A 24,416-nucleotide genomic window follows, 5' to 3' on the forward strand; every position below is an offset into this window, starting at 1 on the left:
GTCAGGGTTGAGAAGTACAGGATGAAACCAGAAAAGGGCAGGGCTTTACAGGCTGTAGTACTGATTTTTTCTATTATTCTCAGAGCTTTGATATATTTATGAGGATGATGACATCATCAAATGTGAATTTTGAAAAGACCTCTCTAACTGCTATGTGAGAAATGGATTGGAGAAGAGCCTGAGTATATGGGCACAGCCCTACAAGGAGACTACTAGAGAAGACCAGGCAACAGGTGATAAGGAAGCTAGGGCAATGGTGGGAGTGGAGATGTTGAGAAGAAGATGGCTTCGGGAGATATCAAAGAGATAAGGCCATTGTGATGTGGGTCTTGGACTGGATATGTGGGTCGGGGGCATGTGAATGACTCCTGGGTTTCTGGCTTGTAGAGTCATTGGACACAGTGCTACCATTCGACAGAATTGGGAGCAACGGATGAGGATCTGGCTTGGAGACATGTAAGGATTGTGTCAGCTAAATGGTGGCATGAAATAAAAGGAAAACAACCCCATCAAACTGTTGTCTGATACAGCATGATATGTCTTATTACCTATTCCTTTAGAAAAGAAATGGAACCTAATAAAGTTTTCCTGATGCCACATATCCAAAAAGCATTTAAGGACAAGTGTGACAGAATCAAAGGGACCTCTGGTGGTCTCATAGATACTGTGTTGAGGAAGGACAACCGTGGAGACAGAGAGCCTTCCGGGAAGGCTTTCCAGCAGCCCTTTGGAGTGATGCAGAGAAATCCACCTAGGAATAGCGAGATAAAGCAGGACTAACAGCAGAAGACTAACATTTGAGAATGGGTGATTGGGAGAGAGAAAATTGCTTAGATTTGGCTGGAGGCGGAGGGGAGATAATGAATTCAGTTGAAGCCATGCTAAGTTTTAGGTGCTTAGACCTCTAAATAGAGATATACAAGTTGGAAGTTTGTGTCAGCTGCTGAGGCCACAGATCAGGACTGGAGAGAGACTTGGCAAGTCATATAGCGACAGGTGATTCTGGAAGTCTTAGCACTTTCTCCAAATAGGGAGAATGTATATGGATCAACGGAAAAAAAGTATAGTTTCACAATTGAGATATTTATTAAATAGCTAGAATATACCAGACAGTGTAGTAAATTACTTCTGATAGGTGCCTTATTTAATCCTCCACTACCTTTTGCAGTTTCTTCATTGTTACCCGCATTTTCCTAATGAGGTAATGGAGATTCTGAGAGGTTGGTATATTGACCAAAGTCACACAGCTAATAAGTGGTCAGATCTGGGTTCAAACCCACGTCTCATGATGCCAAGTTTGACGTTATTTTCCTACACCCAGCCTTTTTGACACCAACATTTAAGAAGAGGGTTAAGGAAAGAAGGTCTACAGAAGAAGGCTGGAGGGTATGAGAGAAGCAGTAGAAGATTCAGAAGAAGATAGACTCCTGAAAGGCAATATGAATGTGGTCACAGTGAGAGACAGAGCAGTTTCAGAACACAGTGAAGTGAAGGGCTGAGGCATGAAGGGATGGTGAAGAAATGGTATTCGTGAATGGTACTGCCATGTTCAAGAAGGCAATGAGGGGTAGGAGAGAGCTACCAGCAGTATGGGACGTATTCATGGCAGCCTTGGGAGTTACAATAGCATTTGTGAGTGGTAAGAGCTGTACACAGAGCTGGGTTGGGTGCCCGTACACTTAGACCTCTCATAGAAGCATCAGTAGTGCAGGGTTGAAACACTAGGGTTGTGAGAGGTTAAGGTAACTTCATGAGTGTAGACAGGCAATTCTGGGTACAAGCTTGCTTTGTAGTCTTTTAAATTGTACTCAATCTGCTGTCTATTCAGTTGTTGATCCCTTATAAGAAGAGGTCTCTGAATTATTATTTGAAGTAATCTGTCAAGATATACAGACCTTTGATTATTTTTCAAGCAGGCATGTCTTCTAGGACATCAACATGAGGTCATAGGGTATTTATGGTTATAGATAGAAAGTGACATCATGAACTAGTGCTTATCTAAAATGTTCTAACTTGGTTACGATGTAGTTATTTTTTATCTATCTCATGTACTTTAGGTTATGTTTTCTGTCCTGTGTTTTGACTGCTACCGCTAATTTTGTTTTGAGATCGTAAAACAACTGTAGACTTCTCTGAAAGCCCATTACTTATTGGCATGTTTTGATTTTTTGACAGGTTCATGTATTCCTTCAGGCTTTTAAAACACATTCATAGCAAGAGCAATGATTTATTTGGGGGATTAGAGTTGTATCTAAGTCTCACTATCTGAAAGAGAATTATAAAATTCACTTCTAAAATTTTGGGCTTTTAAAAATCATGCAGTCAAAGCATTTACTATCATTTTTATGGATGTGAATTGCAAGGCGGTTTCAGCGTGTATAGTATTTAACAGGAGATGTCTCTTTCTCTTTTTGTGTGTTGAGGTACATTTTTAAAATTTTCTATCCTTGTCTCCTTTATGACTCAAGTGTTACTTTCCCAGGGAGAATCACTGTGCTTTTATTCTCCCTTAACCACTCAAATTGCCTAGGGATGGTTAACCTATGCACTCTCTCTCTGGTATCCTAGCCCTGCTCAGCCCTGTGAAATGTTTCAGAAACCAATCAATCTGTAACCATTAGGTAAGGCTAAATGGTGACTCCCCCCAATTCCAAATGGTCTGAGAGCTGAGGCATGTGGGAACTGTCACGGTGGCGGTGTGTTTAGACCCAGGGGAGAGGTCCAGGCATCACCATTGCTTACTACAGAAGCAGAAGACTGCTTTAATGCTACATACTGGGCTAGGCTCTGGGGACATATTAATGACCAAATAGGTGCAGTCCCTTCTCTTGAGGACTTTCTGGAAAAGAAATATCCTGCAAACAGCATAGCAGAAAGGTAAACCAAGCTTATTAATGAGTAAGAAATATATTCCTTACTTATTATTGAACACATATTTATAGAGTAACTACCGTGGGGTGGGCATCTGGATGGGGAGTGATTGTAGCAGTGTGCAAGAGGGGCACAGCTCCTTGTGAAGCTCTTCAGGCAATATTTTTGTTCATATATGCTATTGGGTGATGTTGTTGATATTTTGTCTACTCTCTTAGTAAATTCCACATCTTTGAAATTTGTATTAATAACACTTAATTCGACCAAGAAGTTGGCGAAGTATGTAAACTTAAAGATTGGCTTTCTTAAAGAATCTGTCAAATTAGAATATGACAGCCGGCTCTAGCTATCAATATGTATTTCCTACTCACATTCATTTTTCCTAGTCAATAACATTTAATAGTAAGCAGTATAACTGGCTACAACTGATATGATGATCATCTCCATATATTCTATGTCATTTCTTACAGTTATTGCCAGTTTTCGAGGAACTGTCCCGTATGGCCTGTCATTGGAAATTGGAGATACAGTTCAGATCCTGGAGAAGTGTGATGGTAAGTAGACTAGTGTTGATTGTTTGATGTTGTATAAACAATCTCCTGCAACATTGGACAGCTCATAAAGTTTACAGATTGTTTCCGTACTTCTATCAATCCCTGGAATTTCCCCAGTAGTCACAGCGAACCATTTTTAACAAAACTTTTTTCTTGCATATTGAATGTTTGGCTTATAGGAAAGCATTATTTGGTGTTTTTAAGCTGATTGTATTTTTTCCTAATATTATTTACTTATATTCACTAGACGCCAACATAGAAAGCAATTGAGACTATTGAATTTGTGAGAGTTCATGACTCGGGGCCAAACAAGAAGGCCTTTCTTAGAATGTCAAGAGTCTGGTGGGTTCCCCAGGACAGAAAGAAACAGAGGTCCAGAGCAGAAATGCCGTACCCCAGGTTGGGTAACCAGATGCCTCCAGGTGGGACTCCTGCACAGGCCGACTCTGCTCTAGTCCTGCAGCCATCTCCTCACCTCCCTCAAATTTGGGCTGAAGTTATTCACTGCATTTGAAATGTTAAATGAACTTGTATGATTAATTTATGTGACAGGTATCTCATTCAATCGACCTGATATGTATGTTCTCAAATGCTTCTATTCCTGGTCAGCAAAACATCCTTAAACTCTAGTCCTTAAAAAGATCCCAGGGCTTCCCTGGTGGCGAAGTGGTTGAGAGTCCTCCTGCCGAAGCAGGGGACACGGGTTCGTGCCCCAGTCCGCGAAGATCCCACATGCCACGGAGCAGCTGGGCCCGTGAGCCATGGCCGCTGAGCCTGTGCGTCCGGAGCCTGTGCTCCGCAACAGGAGGGTCCACAACAATGAGAGGCCCGCGTACCGCCAAAAAAAAAAAAAAAAGATCCCAGATGAAATGACTACTCTTTTTTTCTTATCAAAATGGCCACATTGTAAAGTCCTATCAGTATATCCAAAGATAACTGTTTTTCCTCTTAATATGTTGTCCTTATTAGGAATTTATAATATGGTAAGATTATATCATATCAAGGTTCATTATTGGCAAAATTGTGTTCTCCCAAATAGAACTATTACTTTTAGTTAGAGCCTGTCATTAAATGATGGTGATACATGGACATTTATTTTGTCCAATGTAACTAATAAAAATAAAAGGTTTTCTCTGTCATTGCCAGATATATTTTGTTTCTATTTTCTTTACAGATAAATATAAAGTCTGTTTTGAACTGGTAAAAATGGGCTTCACAACTAATTGGAGCTGTTTTATAACCTGAAAACCTTTCTGTATTATGCAGTTGGACAGACGCCTCTCTATGACATATCTGCAATTCTCAAAAAGTTTTGGTTTCTGTTAAAATAGTTGTTTAAGAATGGCTATATTTCTTGGATGGATGTCTTTAAGGGATGTAGTAAACCCTGACATTATAGAGATTCCAATTCCCAATTCATTCTGTTCTCTCCAGATTGATTTCAAAATGATGTTTTACAATATATTCTTTTGAGAAAACTTATGAGGAACAAAAATATTTAAATGCAAATCTCAAATACTTCTTTCTAAAAGCTCAATTAATCAAAAAAAATTCAATTCCATAGAACATTTGTTACATGATAAAATAATTTCTTACCAATAAGCAAAATGGTTTCTATTCTTGAAGAAAAAATAAATTGAAAATAATACATTTATAGGGGGCTATATATTAACCATATATATATATGTGTGTGTGTGTGTATACACACACATACCCTGTAATTGTTTTAAACTATAAAAAGATATGTTCCCCGTTAAGGATAGTGCTGTAAAATTGATTCAGAGTTCCTTGGAGGTTAAGTAACAGGCATTCTACAGAATAAAAACTATGTGTGGATGAAAGAGTGCCATTAGTTCTCTTAGTGGATGAGACTTGGCTTCACTCTTCTTAGGCTATCAGACTGATCCTAACCCAAGATGGTAGGCTGAAGAAATGTGTGAATTCACGACAGAACTGATGGCTGAGCACTGTTCTTTGATGGTAGAGTCTGGGCTTTCCCTGGGATGTAGTGTAGCATTTTATAAAATGAAGTGAAACTGAACTCAGAGAGGTCAATTAATTTGCCCAAGATTCAACAGCTAATAAGTAGCAAAGCCAGAATTTAAGTGCAATACTCTGATTCCAAAGCCTTTACTTCCGTTATGCATGCTTCTATTTTTCATGTACGTTTCCAGTACAATTTGTAAGATTTTATTAACAGAAGACTTAAACTAGTAGTCACTTGACTGTTAGTCTAGCCTAATCCGAACCCCCACTATGTTTATACCTAGAATATTTATATGTAGGGTCAAATTCCATCAGTAAAGGACAGATTGATTTCTAATCATTTCTTCAAAGTCTTGTAATGATTTACTGAAATATGACCATGATTATTTCTCCACAGGCTGGTACAGAGGATTTGCCTTAAAAAACCCAAATATCAAGGTAAAAATTATTGCTTTTAACCATAATTATGGGATTTTTAAGAAAGATAGTTAATTTACTTTATTTCATCATACAATTGAAATTACAGTTGAGACTCTTAGTTGAAATACTAAATGGCAATACAGATTTTCATAATTTTGGAAATTCCTTTGAATTTGGTTTATAGTTAAGACATGCTATTCAAACGATAATTCTATGTAGCTCTTGAAATTTATACTGAGAAGACCTTAATAGGCTTATTATATATTAAAAAAATCTTTTTGAAGTGTTAGTTTCACAGAGAGTGAAAGTAAAATTCAGACAGGGGAAATATATATATTCCAAAAGAAACACTGAATAGAGGTATTTAATCTTGAAGTTTTCTGTGGTATCATTTGTAAAAAGTTGTTGTGGAGAAACCTGTCGGGTATGTCAAGAGTCCCTTTGGATTTGAGGAGCTGAAATGTGGGAAAATCATATAAAGAGTCCATCTTTCTTACCATTCCAGACAAAAACTAAGACTCATTATCCTTTATATATTTATATAAATCCTAAGGAATTATAGTAGGAAGTAATATGATTTTTCTTTTACCTTTCATTTATGTAGCTTTATGATTTTGACACTAATCCTCGCTAATATCTGTATTTTTCTAATACTTTGTTCTAATCTACCCATGCTACCCACATTTCTCTAATATTTTTTTACATGTCATGTTCATTTTTTGGTTTAATTCTGGTTTTACTAGGATTGTAGGTAAGAAATTGTATCATTTCTCATTACCAAAGTCTAATATAAGTAATCTAGACTCTGTCTGCCTTTCTGCTTAAATATACCTTTTTTTCTGGATCATCCAACTGTGTTTATTACTTTATTTGATTTATTTTAGGTCATTCTAAAGGAGAGCCTGATACTTTAGCCCTCATTTAAAGTTATTTTTGGACATCTGCAGGCACATGCAAATGTAGCTGCAGTATTTAATTTTTCATTTAGTACATGCTTGAGAAAAAAATGTATTATGGTTTGTTACTTCTGTTACTCTTTGAACCTCAAGTTCTGACTTTTTCTTGTTAATTACTATAATTACTCTATTTGTTATTCCTACCATATTAAGGTAAATTTAAATTCAAAAGGAAAAAAAAGTTATTTTTTTAACCTATATACCTATTTACTACTGTTGTATATTACAGAACTTGCTAGTTAAATTTTATATTATCCTTGGATCCACAATGGTGATAATGTATTCAAATGACATTTGTTTTCCTAAATATTTAATTGAATTTGTCATTTAATTGTACCTAAAAAATCATTCAGAGAATATTGTTGTTTAATGGATAATAAAATTGATGCTCTTCTTTTTAATGTTGTTTTTTTCAATTTCTCATTTAGAACAAAGGAATAATTTCCTTGCCCTAGCTTTTCCCTACAATAAAAAGCTTTAAGCTAGCGTGGCTTCTTTTGTTTAATTTTTATTCCATCAGAATGGCAGCCTGGTGATTAATTGCTGCTATGTTTTCATCAAAGATCTTCCCTAACATGTAATACACATATTGTTTTCAGATTCATAGTGGTATTTTTTAGTATATATTTTTAAATAGACACATGAGTATTTTGGAGAGAAGAAAAAGAACTACAACCAAAACAAACAAAGAAAAACCCCCTTCTTTCAATACTGCAGTATTAAAAAAAAATTCTTATTCCACATGCTTCCTATATAGAATTCTTGAAAATATAAAAATGTTCTGTTTTATAAAGAATATACTTTTGAGTGGGATTTAATTTTTTGATTATATTTATTTTAAAGTATCTCTAAATTTGTAAACTGGTAAGTAGTAGAAAATAAAATGAATGGGTCTAAGCTACAGTAGATTTATCCTAAAGAATGTGTTAGAGATTCCTTCTTCCTAGTATTGTTATTGTTGTGTGGCTATATTTTATACATATGACTTACAAAACTAACTCTGCTGTAATAGACAGCTAGAACCATAACCTGCATGTTTTCTCTTCCAGGGTATATTTCCTTCCAGCTACGTTCACTTGAAAAATGCCTGTGTAAAGAACAAAGGGTAAGAAATGAATTTTATTAATAGTTGAAGTATTTTTCATAGAACCATTACTTATTTTGGAATTTGAAGACTTAGTAATTGTCCTGAAAAACGAACTATAGAAAATCATGCCATCGTCTGTGTTGTTTGATAAAGACAGATAACACTAAGTCAGTTGGTGGAGAAAATTAAAGAACCACGTCTGCGTGTTGGACAACAGTAGGATCTAGGGCACTGGCAGTCTCTCATTGTCCAGAAATCATTGAATCGGCCTAATTTTTTTTTTAACATCTTTATTGGAGTATAATTGCTTTACAATGGTGTGTTAGTTTCTGCTTTAAGCAAAAGGAGTTGGTTTTTCTTGGTTTCCTGCTGTGTAGGGAAGCATGGCAGTCACACCGATCAAATGCTGAGTCATGTCTCAACCCCAGGAATTTCCTAGATTCACTACTGAATTATAATCAGCCAAGTCTGCCATTATTTTATTTGGGGTTAATACCATATCCTTGTGTGACCATTTCACAAAGCCACTATTCTGCTTTAGAGAACGTCATTTCTATGCTATTCGTTTGATTGAGCTCATTGATCACTTAGGATTTCTCATATATTTAAAAAGTTTTTCCCAGTCTGTGTCCAAAAGGACTTAAAGTAGCTGTTATGATAAAAGATTATTCAAATAAAATATCACAGAATGAAAGAGTAGCACTTGCTTATTTAAGTGGTTAACGTAAGCAGATTATTCATTTAAAGTGAATCGAAATATTTGCTGCCAATGTCACAAGGAATATGCATTGGATCACTGAATAATTTTCATTTTATGACAAAAGAAACAATACAGGTTGTACCCTAAAAATTGCATTATTCATCAAATAGCAAAAAAATAGGAATTTATTAAATTATTAAAGCACATTTTAAGGCATAGTAAATTATATCTTCAAACTTTATTTTTCTCAGAAAATTTCCATGGAGGCTATTCAAATGGGTTATTCTTATATCCACTCTCTATTAAGGTAGAGTATTAAATCTTAGCTCAGTGAAATAACTTCTTCAGGTGGCTGAGAGTATATGGTATAGCTACTTTGAGTATTGGATAAAACTTAAAGCATCTAGGAGATTCTTATGTTATATGTCTTATATATGTCAGTTACTTTAAGCAGTATTATTATTATTATTTTGATAGTAGTAGTAATTATTTAAAACAGTAGATTAAAAACATAATTCTAATACTAATAATTACCACCACTATTACTCTTTTAATAAACGTGTGTCCGTCAGAAATGTTGTGCAGTTATAATCCACCAGAAGTGAGTCAAGCAGTGTTATCAATCTTTTTGGAATTCTCCCACCAGGCTCTATCCAACTCCCTTCAAGTAAACCAAGGGACACTCCAGAAAACACACGCTTACTCTTTGTTCTGACCTTTATGCCCTAGTGATCTGGCCTAGGCAATGTTGAAACCCAGGGTTTCTACCGTGTCCCTTAAAGAGTCCACCTGAGCAGATCCCCTGCAGCCAGAGTTCTTTGCTGCCTTTGCCCCAAGCCCTGCCCTGATCCCCTCAGCTCTCCAGAGCAGAGGGCCACCCAGCCCCCATCTTACATTCTGACCAAGGAAGAGAAAAGAGAAGATGCTAGCAAAAACGTCAAGCATCACTTCACCCAGTGAAAGTCCTCTCTCTCAAACTGTATTGGGGTGGGACATAATTTTAATTGAAACAAGTACCTTCTTTTATTTTTTAATTTTTATTTTTGTCCCAGCCAGTAAGTGGTAAGTATCTGGCTCCCTTGAGTCCGAGGAAGTTTAAATATGGGTAAAGGGGTCTCAGAATTTGGTCATGTAAGTTTAAGACTTGGTTGTGGGTTCTCCACCTGACACAGGGCATGATAAGCATTATACAGCAAGAGAACTTCAGGGTAGAACCAAAATTTATTTTCTTAAAAAATAAAAAATGTTGGAATTCATTGAGACTTCAGGTTCTAGGACTATTAACTGGAAGAAAAACTTTAGCCTGAAAACATTCAAGAACACATACTGCCAGGTGATTGCTTTCCCAGAAAGGAACCTCTTTGGGATTTTGATGTTACCTGCATTATTTTCAGGGGATTAGCACCCTGATTGCCCACCAGGATGAAATAGCTGCAAAGTTCATCTCAGAATAACTGAACAAAATATAGTTTCAGGGACAGCTACTTATGACAGACTGTTTGAATGTTGATTTTGGTATAATTAAAAGGAAACAGCTGCCTCACCTAAAATGGCAATTCTGTGCTTCTTAAAAATTTACATTTTAGTTGAACAAACCCCAAATCAACTTCCCACAGACTGAATTGCCTTTATGTTCTTTCCTGGGTCTTCAGAGCAATGCAGGACTGACAGCGGTCCTTAAGTTATAGTTTGTGAGGTCACTTCTCTATTGTTTAATTCCTGCTGAGGTCATTTCAGTTTTTAGATGTTAAGTAGGTTGTTGAGTTTTCCTGGAAATTCACTGTTCCCTCCTGACCTTGCATTCTATCATTTTATAGTCTCTGTCTCCAGATATTCATCCTTTAAATTGCAACAGCTGCTACAAAAGCAAAATAAACGAACTACCATTTGAAAATGTCATATTATATAGACTTGATAAAAGGTACTATATATGTCACAGTTCATATATTACTGTTTACTTTTATTTCTAGTTTTACAACCCAGCTTTACATTTTCAGCAGTGTTTAAGCTCTAGAAAGGAGTAAAACATTCACAGGGTCAGTACTTTTGCAGCAGTATGAAATGAGAAGAGGCTCTGTTGGTGAAGAAATCAAGGCAAGATTTTAATTCCCATACTTGCTGTCAAGAAAACTTTACAAAAAAAATTATGTGTACTTTGAACATAACATCAAAAAGGAATGCAGAGCAGTTATTAGCCTCATGCTAAGAAGTAATTTTCCCTTGATCATCCATGTAACCTGGTTCAGTGTCTACATATTAGATATTGTCCTTGGAAAAAAATACTCAGTTGAAGAAGATAATCCCCATCAGTACAGTCGGTTAGCATTCTTTGGAGAAGCTGTAGTATTAATAGGCACTTACCCATCTTAAGCCACACAAAAACTGGAAGAAATTGAAAAAAGAAACTAGAGACGAGAAAAAAAGGTTATTGTATGTCAAAGATAGAATACAGAAGACCAATTCAATCTTCTGTTTTGTCCCTCCATCTCCTTCTATGTCTCCTTGATATTAGGACCACCATACATACCCTGCTAGATGTTGGTATGAATATTTTCCAAGTATAGTTTCTGACGTTTAGAAAAGAAATAGGAGAAATATATTACCCTAATCATGGAGCGGAGCGTTCTGCAGTGGATATTCAAATATCTGTGATGTCAAACCCTTAATAAGTTCTGTGATGCATGACAACATTACTGATAGCAGTAATCATTTGTCATGGTCTTGTTGGCAAGTCATGAAAATGAAGTGTTAATGAGAACAAGTGAGTGTTCAGTCAGTATCTCAGTGTCTAGTTGTTTATAACGGTGAGTTAGTTTAGATGTTTTTCAGCCATCAAAGCCTGATCGTTGAATGAGGCTGTCCCTCCCTTTGAGTCCTATGGTCATAGAGCTTGCAAGGCAAAAGCCATCTCACAGTTTATGTAGCCTGATGACCTCATGTTACACACAAGGACTTTGGGACTTGGAGAAGTTAAACGAGTTGCTCTTTAGAGGTCAAACTGTGGCTGGAGCAGAACTCTTCTGCTATTGTTGCTTCTCCACCACACTTCTCAGACTTGATCTGGATAAAGTGGCTGGTCGTTCTGTTATGGTACTGCCGTAACCCACTTTACATTCCTCACACAAGTTCATAATCGGGTCCTGGTTACTGTCTGCAGAACCAAAAATAACTCTGCAGCTTCCTCTCCTGGTTGGTCTTTTAGAGTGTTTAAAAGAAGATTATTGTCTATGTCATTTGCATACACACTTTGTTGTTGTTCTATGTCATTTGCATACACACTTTGTTGTTGTTGTTCAATTTCACAGACAGTTTGAAATGGTTATTCCCACTGAAGACTCTGTGATCACAGAAATGACATCAACATTAAGAGACTGGGGAACCATGTGGAAACAACTCTATGTGGTACGTAACTTTTTAATGGCGTCATTTTTCCGATAAAGAATTGTTTTAAGAAATATCTGAACAAGGGTGTCAACTAGCATTTGAGCACATATGCTGTAAGTCACTAGTACACCTCCAGGAATTGGGGATAGAGAGCTTAATAAGACTCAGTGTTGTTTTAATCCTGTGTCCATCTAGAATGGATTTTGCAAGTTCCTTTTCAAGCCGCACAAAGGTAAAAAAGATCACTTTCCTGGCATCTAATCAAATAGAACGGTTTACATGGAACCAGGGTTAGGCTTTCTGAATACATTTAATTTTCAGGGGGAACTAAACTTATTTTCAATACAATATTCTTATTGGTGGTATTTTTTATGTTCTAATTCTCCATAAATTATTCAAGTATAATAAAAATGATAGGCTGCTTAGCCAGAATCAATGAGAATATTCTAAATATACAAGAGAGAGGAATGTTTCTTGGGGCAAAAAGGGGTCAGTGTTTTGTGTATATATATATATATATATATATATATATATACATACACCTATTTACATGTTATACTTACTGAGAGTCTTTTGTGGTACAAACCCTGTGGGAAGTACTCTATTTGTAGTATCTCATTTAATCCTTACTACCACTCAAGGAAATAAGACTATGGTCATCCTGAGTTTACAAATGAGGAAAATGAGGCCGAGAGTGAAGAACTTGCTGGAGGCCAAGTAGTTGGAAAATGGCTGAGCTGGGATTCAGATGTAAATCTAGCACCCTCCCCTCACTCTGAACCACTGTATATGGGGAATTGGGGGTGACATTTTCGGGAAGATGAATTTATTTCTTCTCTGATTTTCAAAGGAATTTATAAAACAGCTTAATCATTTGAAAGAATGTGCTCAAAATATAAAGGTGTACTTATCCTGACAAAATGATTTGAAATAGCCTGTCAAAGAGAAAATCCAAATTAGTGAGGGACATGGGTGCAAAATGACCGTTTTTATTTTCTGCTACATAGAAAATGCAATAGGGGGACTTCCCTGGTGGTGCCGTGGTTAAGAATCCACCTGCCAATGCAGGGAAACATGGGCTCAAGCCCTGGTCTGGGAAGATCCCATGTGCCAAGGAGCAAGTAAGCCCGTGCGCCACAACTACCGAGCCTGCGCTCTAGAGTCCGTGATCCACGAGTACTGAGCCTGCGAGCCACAACTACTGAGGCCTGCATGCCTAGAGTCCGTGCTCTGCAGCAAGAGAAGCCACCGCAATGAGAAGGCCACACACCGCAACGCAGAGCAGCCCCCGCTTGTCACAACTAGAGAAAACCTGTGCGCAGCAATGAAGACCCAGTGCAGCCATAAATAAATAAATAAATAAATTTTTAAAAAAGAAAATGCCATAGGATAGTTCATTGAGGCAAGAAAATCTTTAAAAGTCACTAATAAAAACCCTTTTGATGTTGGATTTCTCTGACCATGCCCGCCTGGAGCTGGTGGCGTTAGGGATCACTACTAAAACACAGTGTCTAGGCTTTGCTGGGGTGAGGTAAATGCACTGTCAAGATAAATGAACTCCAGGACTCTGTTCTGGGAGACTACAAAGGAAATGGAGATCTCCTTTTTAGATTAAAAAAAAATTGTGTTGGAAAGAATATAAAACCCAAGAATTATTTCACTTAATATTGTACATGACACTAACATGGAAAATGAAACTATGTGAAATTTTCAAATCACTGCATCCTAAGTACCCACTATAAAAATAATGACAGTGTAAGTGTCAACCATTAGCTGAGCTAAGGCGCCAGCGCTTTTCCTTTTATGCAGCTGATGGTGAGGAACAGAGTTGAATTTCCACTTGATTCTTCCTTATCTAGCTATTTTTACCTGCTTTTGAGGCTGTGAGCATCTATTTTGGGGACATACTTGATTGGCTTGAAAACCTATGTGTTGTAGGCTCTAGGAGTAACCTTCTCACCTCCTACTGTCCTAAGTGACGGAAACAGAGAGAATTTTTTCAAAGTTTCCTTGGATACTGGAATGGTAGTCAGTTCTATTAGGAAAAAATACAAAGTTTAACCTGGAAGTACCAGATTTTTGACCGTGAGAAGGAGGCTGACTTGACTCTGTTGGACCTTTCGGTTTCTCTTTTCCTGATGTAAACGTTTTTGCTAAATGTTTTGGTTCAAGTTCATCATGCTTGAGTGTATTGGGGTACTGTCTGTGGTCTTTCCTAACAGTTTTAAGGCTAGCTTCTCCACTGGAAGGTGCTTGATGAGCTACTGATACCTTGTCAATTGTAAGTAGTATATGAGATATACTTAATATATGTAGGACGTTTAGCATAAAAAAGCACATGGCAGATGCTTGAGAAATGTTATTTGCTCTTTTTAATAACATTGGTAATGGCCTAATTAATGTCCTTTAAAATATCACTTAATAAAGTATCAGTAATCTAACCACAAAATGTTTAGGAGAAATACGGCAGCCATCTTTTACCAAGTACTTTTGTGCAGGCCTTTGGGTGGGTATTTCACATCTCTCTTCTGTGGGACTCTGCCAGGTAGTTTTTATTCTCGAAGCTCATCAAAGATAACCTATCCAGGGTCCCATGCTAAGTGGGAAAGCCTGGCTATAAACTGAGGTCTGCTTCTCCAAAAATTATATTATTTTCATCTTGAGGCAAATCAAAACTTACCCATTCTCTACAACACTAAAATACTTACAGTTCACTTTTTGCAAAAAATATTGCAGAAATTTTCTGATGTATTGTAAAAATGTTTAGATATTTTTCTATTTTAAGTGTTTAATATTGTACCCTACCTTTTTCATGTGACATAAAATCAAAAGGATTCTTCACGTTTCCTGAACAGTCTTCATAACTATCCAATTTTTAAAATCCAGTTTTTAAAGAAGCATCATTTTCTGACTAGCTGTCAAAACAGATATGTACTGTTTTCATGCACTAGTAGTGAGAGTTTGCCAGTCAGGGCTGCAGTATGTCACTGTTCCTGCCACCCCTTCCTGAAAGGGAAAGCAGACCAACTTGTTTTCCTTTTATAAAGGATCTGACTTCTTCTCAGCTCAATGTTCTCTTACACTTAAGGACTAGGGTGACATTATTAGGAAATCAAGCCCATTCTTCTGGACAACTGCAGAACGCCTTCCCCAAGAGCAGGACAAGTGACTTTCACACTGTGACAGTCATTTTAAGCAGAGCTGAGACTCCCTCCCCGGCTGCATGAGATTTGACTTATATTTTCCTTATGTAATTTCTTTGACTCAAGTGAACTTTTCTTTCTGACCACAGAGTTCCTCAAGTTTTTTTTTTTAATTTTTTAAATTAATTTTTTAAATTAATTTTTAATTGCAGTATAGTTGATTTACAATGTTGTGTTAGTTTCAGGTGAACAGCATAGTGATTCAGTTATATATATGTATATGTATGTGTATACACACATATATATATATATATTCTTTTTCAGATTCTTTTCCATTATAGGTTATTACAAGATACTGAATATATAGTTCCCTGTGCTATACAGTAGGTCCTTGTTTATCTGTTTTATATATAGTAGTATGTGTCTGTTAACCCCAAACTCCTAATTTATCCCCCCCACTTTCCCCCTTTGATAATTGTAAGCTTGTTCTCTGTGTCTGTGAGTCTCTTTCTGTTTTGTAAATAAGTTCATTTGCAACATTTTTTCTAGATTTCACATATAAGTGAAATCATATGATGTTTGTTTTTCTCTGTCTGGCTTACTTCACTTAGTATGATGATCTCTAGGTCCATCCTCCTCAAGTTTTTCTTGATCTTCCCTGCTTGTTCTTTCATATGATCTAGACAGAACCCACCTCTCAAGATCCACCAAAACTAACAGCTCTAAATCAAGGTATTCCTTCCTTCATTCTTCAGCTGCTGGGACTACGTAGTGCAGTCTCGGCCACTGTGGTTAGGAGCTTACACCAGGTGAAGCACACAGACACTGACCAGTGACTTAAAACATTATAGCACCAGGGCTTCCCTGGTGGCGCAGTGGTTGAGAGTCCGCCTGCCGATGCAGCGGACACGGGTTCGTGCCCCGGTCCGGGAAGATCCCACATGCCGCGGAGCGGCTGGGCCCGTGAGCCATGGCCGCTGAGCCTGCGCGTCCGGAGCCTGTGCTCCGCAGCGGGAGAGGCCACAACAATGAGAGGCCCGCGTACCGCAAAAAAACAAAACAAACAAACAAAAAAAACATTATAGCACCTTTGTAATGACTTGTATGGGAGTGTATAACGTGAGTAGAGAGTGAGAGGTTATAGAAGAACAGGCTCAAGAGAGTGCTCTAGGAGTTGAGAGCAAGATTATTGATAGCTCAGAGGATCAGGGGTGGTGTCATGGAGAATGCTTCTTGGTCAGCTGGCACATTGTCTAACCTGCACAGTACACGAAAATGCTTTTCTAGTCACCAAGCATTGATAAAGCAGAAGATCCATCACTACTTCTTACCCCCCCAAAAAAAGAAAAAGAATGTTATGACTGACCATCTTTACCCATCACACAGAACTTGGTATTTCTTTTTTTTTTTTTTTTTTTTTTTTTTTTGGTGGTACGCGGGCCTCTCACTGTTGTGGCCTCTCCCGTTGCGGAGCACAGGCTCCAGACGCGCAGGCTCAGCTGCCGTGGCTCACGGGCCCAGCCGCTCCGCGGCATGTGGGATCTTCCCGGACCGGGGCACGAACCCGTGTCCCCTGCATCGGCAGGCGGATTCTCAACCACTGCGCCACCAGGGAAGCCCAGAACTTGGTATTTCTGGCAGCTTATCTCTATAGAGGACTTTAGATGAACGATAATCTCAATACTTTCATACCACTATTCATATAGCCTACTAATAATTTTTGTAGAAAGTAAAAGCATGGCTTCTGCTTAAGAAAGATGAAGGGTTGATGGAAGATGAAATACGTATAAAAGGTGTACGCTAAATATCTCTGGGGAAGAGACATACACTTAGATTTTGAAAAAGATACAATATTTATAAGAGGGTTTATTCTGGATCAAAACCATAATGATAACAGCATTAGTAGCAGCTGATACTTACATGATATTTATTCTGGGCCAAGCATTGTTCTCAGAGTTTTAATATATGAAGTCATCAATCCTTATAGCAAGCCTATGAGCTAGGTACTATGATATTCATTCATTCTACAGATAAGAAAAGAAGCACAAAGAGGCTAATACACTGCCAAAGGTTTTTCAGTCAGTGAAGGGCAAAATTAGAATGCAGATTGAGGTAGTTTGTCTTTCAAGTCTACGCTCTTAACCAGTGTAGTATCGGGGTCTCTTCACAAATGTTATCTCTAATCCATAAAATAGCCTTACAGGAAGTTAGTACTGTGCCTGTTTTACAGATGGCAAAAGCCATACTCAAAGCCTATAAAACTAGTGAGTGGCAAAACCAAGATTTGAAGCCAGTAGTTTAACCTGTCTTTTTTCCAACTAAGCCTCCTCGCTTGATGAATTTCACAGGAGATTAGCCTGAATTTACATGAATGTTTAACAAGTAAGAAATAAAACATTTTTTTAAGTCTAAATACTGACCAGATAATAGCAGTGAAAATTCATCAATGAACGAGTGTGAGAGCCCTCTGTGTACCCCAGCTTCTGATGGGAACACAGTAAATCATTATGACCAACATGCAAGAAATAATTGGAAAACAGTGTTTTCTGTTGAATTGGCTTTAATTACATGCAGGCATACTTCAGTGAAGGGGAAAAAAGAATGTGAGCAAGAGTTGTAAGGGGAAGATTTCCTGAGGGAGGTGGAAGTCGGTTGGAGCCTTGAAGGCTAGTAGAATTGGATGGAGCTGAAGAAAGAGGATTTGAGGTGGAAAGGGAAGCAGAGGAAGTAAAGCCAGAGACCAAAGTTGGGTGTGGAGGCTTAGTGAGGACCCTGGGACCCAATGTCTGTGTTGGGGTGTCTGAGAAGTGAAGTTGGATTCTTGGGCAGGAGAACAGCATTGTGAAATGGGATGAAAGCATGTAGAGCAGTGGGTGCATTTGAAGACCCGAGGGGAGAGTTTGTCTGTTAATGGAGAATCTGTCCACAGAGTGGCCAGCACACAGAGGGTAAGCAGGACTGCCCCCCATTCCTCTGTGGTTACCCCCTGTCTCAGTGACTGACCATTGAATTTCCGCATTTGCGTATTTCCCAGAGAAATGAAGGCGATCTCTTCCACCGGCTGTGGCACATCATGAATGAAATCCTGGATCTGCGGCGGCAGGTGCTTGTGGGGCATCTCACCCATGATCGGATGAAGGACGTGAAGCGCCACATCACCGCCCGCCTGGACTGGGGCAACGAGTGAGTACTGGCCACTGAGGGGGTGGTCTCAGGTGGCCGAACACGACAGATGTGGCTGCAACACAGGTGTGAGCCACTATGCAGTCATATCTCTGGAAGACACCAGAGGAGGCTTTTCCATCTTTCCCCTTTGGGGGGCTTAGTGCAAACGCTCACTAGCAGAGTCGAGAACCGCATCCTCTAGGGCTGGTATGGGTCCCAGGACGTTGTCGGTTCTCTGATAACGTGTGTGTGCTCTGACAGTGTGCAAGTGCTCGTGAAATACAAAATATTCACTGGGGTCAATCAGATATGGCGTCCATTAAAAATGCATCTTGTTTCAAGGCTTTAGGTTTGGCATGTGAATTTCCCTCTAAATATATTCCTCTTCTTTATTGTGGTAGTAGGTTGTTGGTGTAATCTGGAGGGAAATACTAATGCTAATAGCTTCTGTTAAAAGTCTTAGGACAGGTACCCTGGGTGGGAGGGGGGCGTGCTCTCCTTATTGCCCTGATCCTGCCTGTGTATACATATTAGTCTCTTTGAGGAGCTACTTGGGAGAGCTCAGTTAAAAAGCTGTTCTTGACCAAGATTTACTTTTAAATAAACCTGTAAGTGACTAATCTAAACTAACAGCCAAGCACTTTAAATAGTATATCTAATCACTTAAAGCTCTGATGAAGGCTGATATTGTGCTAAGTATAAATGTTAACATATGGGGGAGAAATTAGAATAAACCAGCTTTGACTATGATGTTAGGCTTGTGTGGGCTTAAGTTTAAGGAAGGTAAATGGTCCCTTGGTATCCTACAAGGTCATAGCCTCCCTCCCTTTCCTCTCCCCAAATCCCCATTTGCTATTTGGACCTTCAAAGGATCTTAGGGCAACAGAATAAAAAGAAAGCCGACAGAAGAAGGAGAAGGCAGTAAAATGTGCACCACAGATAAATTTGCCTCTTACTGAATCTGAAAAAACTGATCTGAAACGAGAGAGCACTTCGTCTAACCATTGCAAGTCACTTTATCAGAAGCCAGATTTTTTTCCTGCCAAGACATCACATATTACAGGTATGAAGACATGGACCCACTAACACATTTTAAACCTCTGTCTCATCCATAGTCCTTCTGGTATTTCGTTGGGTGAGCTGTGCCATTCATCCTTTTACCGACAGTCGGGAGAGCAGCCCTAATTCATTTATCTCAGGGAGATTTATTCCTTCTGGGGAATCAAAAACAAGAGCAGGTTTGGAATGCAGCAAGACATTGCACTAGGAACTCTGCTCTTTTACCATGGGAGGCAAATTCCAGAGCCCTCCTTGACTTCAGTTTCCTCACTTGTCGAAGGAGTAAGTTGAACTAGAAGAGATCCAAGGCCCCTTTCCGCTCCGGGGAAACGTGATTCAAAGCACATAGCACTTCCTGAGAGAGACGATTTGCCAGCCACGTGCATGGAACCTCCGGTCTCGCTGTGTGAGATGGGATAGCACTTTGAGGGGTAGATCTGAAGACTGTTTGACCGCGACTTAGGCTGCCCATCTTTCATGTGTTTTTTTTTTGTTTGTTTTGAAAAAACTTTGAGCTTTCTCCGAATTATATTGGCTCTTAGTCATTGTGCTGGTCCTCCTTTAAAAGACTAGTTTGTAAATAGGAAGAAAGTTGGATGAAGTTAGCTTATCAAAAATACCTTAGAAATATAGAGCAGGCAAGAAGATGATACTTTTTCAGTTTTAGGAAGGAAGATGATGACAGAAGGAAGGGAAAAGAGGGAAAAACATTAATTATGACTGAATCATGGCTCAATTTTGACTCATGTAAGTTCTAGCTTGTTCTTTGGCTAATTTATGGTAAGTTGGTAAAACATTGATGCATGAAAGAGAACAATATAATTTATTTAGATCATCCTCAAATTCATGAATTTTCTGAGGTCTCATTCTGTTCTCTTTGAATTTCTTTGACAACTTATTTAAAATGACTTACAGTTTACAGGTTGTGCATTTACTGTATTCCTTTAAATATAGTTTTCTTACTGAATGGAAAAGCAAAAGTGGAAAGCAAATTCAGTTAATTCTCTTGCATATTAAACTAAATTGTTTTGCAAAATTGTCTATCAGCATGTAGATCTCAGGATGAACATAAGTGAAAGATGTGTTCAATCTCAAGTTGTATGTCAAACTGTTGAAGAGTGGTGAAGAGAAGCCCTTTAGATGGAGGAAGCTTGGGAGGAGGTGGAGGGGGAGGAGGAGGAGGAGGAAATAACCCATCTTGTTCCCCAAAGGGGCCATCAGAAGAAGTGTTCTCGCCTGGAAGCCTCAAACAGACTTAAAATAATAGCACCTGTCTTGGTTCTCCGTAGAGTCCTGTGCTGTCCTTTGACTTTCCTGTGATGACGATACAGGAGGGAGAATCAATTCATTCTTCCTTCCTGATGTCCCAGAGCAGTTCAGTGACTGAGTTAATATAAAACTAACCCCCCACCCACCCATTTCCCTTGCTGGCTTCCCATGTCCTATGTCCTCTCCTTCCATCCTGTTCCTTTCCTCTTTGCCTCATTTCTTCTTATTTTTTAGAGCACTGTCCTGACCCTCTTGTGTGAGCTCAGAAGCCTCTCACACTGGGAGGGTTATCCTAAGGATATACCTAGGAATTAACAGGACAAAATAGAAACATATAAAAGTCTCTTCACACAGCTAGGACTCTAGGAAGCCAGCAGAAATTGAATAATCCAAGCGTTATGAGAGGAAAAGACTTGCAGATCACCAGCTCCTGGGGCCCCAAAGCTGAGGAAGGTTCTGGATCCCACACCTACTCCAGAACCTCTGCTGCTGGAGTTGGTCTTAACTCAGTCATTCTGCAGTGATGTAGATCACTTGTCCTTCATGTTTCTCAGATGGTTGATGCTATGTGAATTTTCAGGTTCAAATTCTCAAAGAAGGAATCTCATTGGCAGCCAGTATCCGTTATTCATGTTCAAACTGAGCATCTTATACCAGGCACTCATGAGCTGCTGGCCAGTCCAGGGACTATCTGTCCTTTGGTCAGGTGCCTACCTGTGGGCCAGTCAGGTGTGGCTCGGGAAGGGGAGATGGTCAGATGACTAAACTATTTCAGCTGCCCCCTGCCCCTTCCAGAAGAAAGTATGGTAGGGCAGCTTCTCATGGAATGTGCCACTGGGAAGGAGGTAAGTGCCATGATTCACATATGGTTGTATGCGGGCACACTGCAGAGATACTGCAGGTTTGGTTCCAGACCACCGCAATAAAGCGGATATTGCAATAAAGCAAGTCACAAAATTTTTTTGATTCCCCAGTGCATGTGAAGGTCATGTTTACACCATACTGTAGTCTATGAATGTGCAATGGCCATATGTACTAAAAACATACATATCTTGATTTGAAAATACTCTATTGCTGAAAAATATCAAAACAATTAAGGTAGTGACATCAAAGATCATTGATCAGAGATCCCCATAACAAATGTAATAATGAAAAAGTTTAAAATATTTTGAGAGTTACCAAAATGTGACACAGAGACATGAAGTGAACAAATGCTATTGGAAAAATGGCGCCAACAGGCATGCTTGACACAGGGTTGCCATAAACCTTCAACTTGTAAAAAAAAAAAAAATGTAATATCTGCAAAGTGCAGTAAAAACAAGGTATGCCTGTATCCTCTTTCCTTTGCTAGATAATCCTTCCTCAGCAATACTCATCTGGTGTCTTCTGATATCTTACATTGTTAGTGCAGTGGTCCTCTCTTGGGACGGGATGGAGAATGGCGAACAGGCCCTATCAGAATCCCCTGATGAGGTATAGCAAGGGGGATTTATTAGTCTGCTCAGGCTGCCACAACAAAATACCACAGACTGGGTGGCTTAAACAACAGACATTCATTTTCTCATAATTCTGGAGGCTACTAGTCCGTGAGCAAGGTACCAGCAAATTCAGTTTCTGGTAAGTACACTGTTGCTGGCTTGCAGACGGCTGCCTTCTTACTGTGTCCGTACAAGGACAATCTCTGGAGTCTCTTCTTCTTCTAAGGGCACCAGTCCTATTGGATTAGGGCCTCACTCATATGACCTCTCTTAACCTCTATTATCACCTTATAGTCCCTCTTTTCAAATATAGTCATATTGGGGTTAGGTCTTCAACATACAGATTTGGGGAGGACATAGTTCAGAAGCTAACAGGGAGACATGGGTATTTTGAAAATGAATTACCGAGTTAGTGCTTTGAAAGTTCAGCAAAAATTAGAGAATGGGAGTGTGATTTTTAAGTTTCTCAAAGAGAAACATAATTGAAGAAAAGTGAGAAACTGTTTTAGTATCTAAAAGCCAAGTCCTACCTCAAGAGGACCACAGTCTTGTAATCTTAAGACCAACAATCCCTGAGGGTGGCTGGGGAAGTACCTGGCTTGAAGTATGTGCTGAATTAATAAGAGGTTTTTACTTTTGAAACCTCTAATGAGGTTTTGGGGAGGTCACAGAATTTTAGGATGTTTTAAAAATACAAAAGTGAGAAAGCTGTGGTTGTATAATTGGAAATGCCATGCAGGAAGGCTTCCATGTTAGAGAGAGTAATGATGTGGAAGGGATGTAGAGCAAATTATCCTCAGAGAATTAAGTGTGAGACCTGGAGTGGGATAATTGAGGGGAGTCTGGTAGAGAGACATCATGAAGCCTTTGGGATAGTTGTGATGGTTAAGGAGATGAGTAGAATTATACAGCCTTGACATCAGTGTAGTAAGGTGGATGCCTGGAGAGGAGTATGTTATCAAGGTCACTAGAGGGAAACTGGCAAGATTATACTCATTTTCCTCTGTCCGTGGTAAGACATCACAAATCTGTTACCATACTTGGTCCCACTGAGGCTGGATATAACCTTAGAATATTTCTTATCATAGTAATTCACGTATCAGTCACAGTGAAACTTGACATAAGAGATCAAGCCATTTTTGCTACCCCAGGCGTAGACCTATGCTGTCCTAATTTCTGTCCACTGCCTTTACTGAGTTTCTCCTAACGACTGACCCCAGAACTTGCCATGAATAAGGACCATGCACGTGTTGCCAGAGATTCCCATTATTAATGTGTTAGCTCTGGATATAACTAGGTATTTTGGTGCCAGGTGAAATCCTAAAGGCTACACTTCCCTTTCCTCAACTCTGTTTTCTAGAACAAAATTATGTCTCTCTCTAGTTTCCACCCCAGTACAAGGAGGAAGGGTTTCTGTGGTAATAGCTTGTAGGGTACTAAAGGTTCCCCACCATAGAGTACCAAGGCCGCCAGTGGCAGGAGCGCTCCACCAAGAGTGCCAGCCCATTCCCACCCGACCCCATTTACTTGCCTTTGTCATCTTCTGTTTCTCAAGTTATGACCAGTGTTCAGCCTAGTTACTTACTCCAATCATGGTGAGAGGTTAATATAAGGTAAAAAATATGGGTGAGAGAAGCATGGTGGGTGATGTATCGAATGTTAGGGTGATACAGTAAAGATAATTATTTTTAATATATTCTATCAAGGTGACTCTTCCGCCAAATGTTTGCAATCTGTTTTCTAGACAACTGGGACTGGACCTGGTGCCTAGGAAAGAGTACGCGATGGTGGATCCAGAGGACATCAGCATTACTGAGCTCTACCGATTGGTAGGTATAGGAATCGTTGGCTCACAGCCTCACTGCTAATTTTGTGGTTTCCATGACACTCTTCATACTTGCTTGATTTTGTAAGAACAGGATGTTCCCGGTTTAATTTGGAACAAGTAAAGAGAATTGAGAGCTGAGGTGACCATGCCCCAAGTACAAAACTGAGATAATTTACCCATCTCAGAATGCCCTGATGTTCCTACTGAGCCCTCAATGCCCAGGCACTAGGAAGTAAAGCCAAAGAAGTTTTAAGTTTTATTTTGCAAATCTTTGTACTTTGCCTAGTCTAGTGAAATCTTTGTATTTTGCCTAGTCTAGTGGAATGGTTAGAAGTCATACATATTTATCTGTTCTGTTTCAGGACATTGTTGTGACTAATGGTTTCCAGTTAGTGCTCACCAATATGTTAGCTCCCCTCCCTGCCCTGCTATCACTGTATGCACAGACTCTTGAAAGTATCTCTTCCTTGTTCTCCAAATGCTAGACTTATCCCCCACCTCTCCCAAACCCCAGGC

General features: G+C 39.0%; 1 protein-coding gene across 4 annotated transcripts in view; it reads left to right on the plus strand.

The window, feature by feature from the left end:
* DOCK4 (dedicator of cytokinesis 4) overlaps positions 1-24,416 on the plus strand; it is a 484,849-nt gene that overhangs the window by 207,132 nt on the left and 253,301 nt on the right. For all 4 annotated transcript variants that reach the window (XM_067042314.1, XM_059074580.2, XM_067042316.1 and 1 more), the window contains exons 2-7: positions 3,342-3,425; positions 5,809-5,849; positions 7,837-7,892; positions 11,880-11,976; positions 18,136-18,284; positions 23,817-23,901. In XM_067042314.1, coding sequence (XP_066898415.1) covers positions 3,342-3,425; positions 5,809-5,849; positions 7,837-7,892; positions 11,880-11,976; positions 18,136-18,284; positions 23,817-23,901 — 512 coding nt within the window. The remainder of the gene's footprint in view (positions 1-3,341; positions 3,426-5,808; positions 5,850-7,836; positions 7,893-11,879; positions 11,977-18,135; positions 18,285-23,816; positions 23,902-24,416) is intronic.

The sequence above is a fragment of the Kogia breviceps genome, chromosome 9 (assembly GCF_026419965.1).
Source record: "Kogia breviceps isolate mKogBre1 chromosome 9, mKogBre1 haplotype 1, whole genome shotgun sequence".
NCBI lineage: Eukaryota > Metazoa > Chordata > Mammalia > Artiodactyla > Physeteridae > Kogia > Kogia breviceps.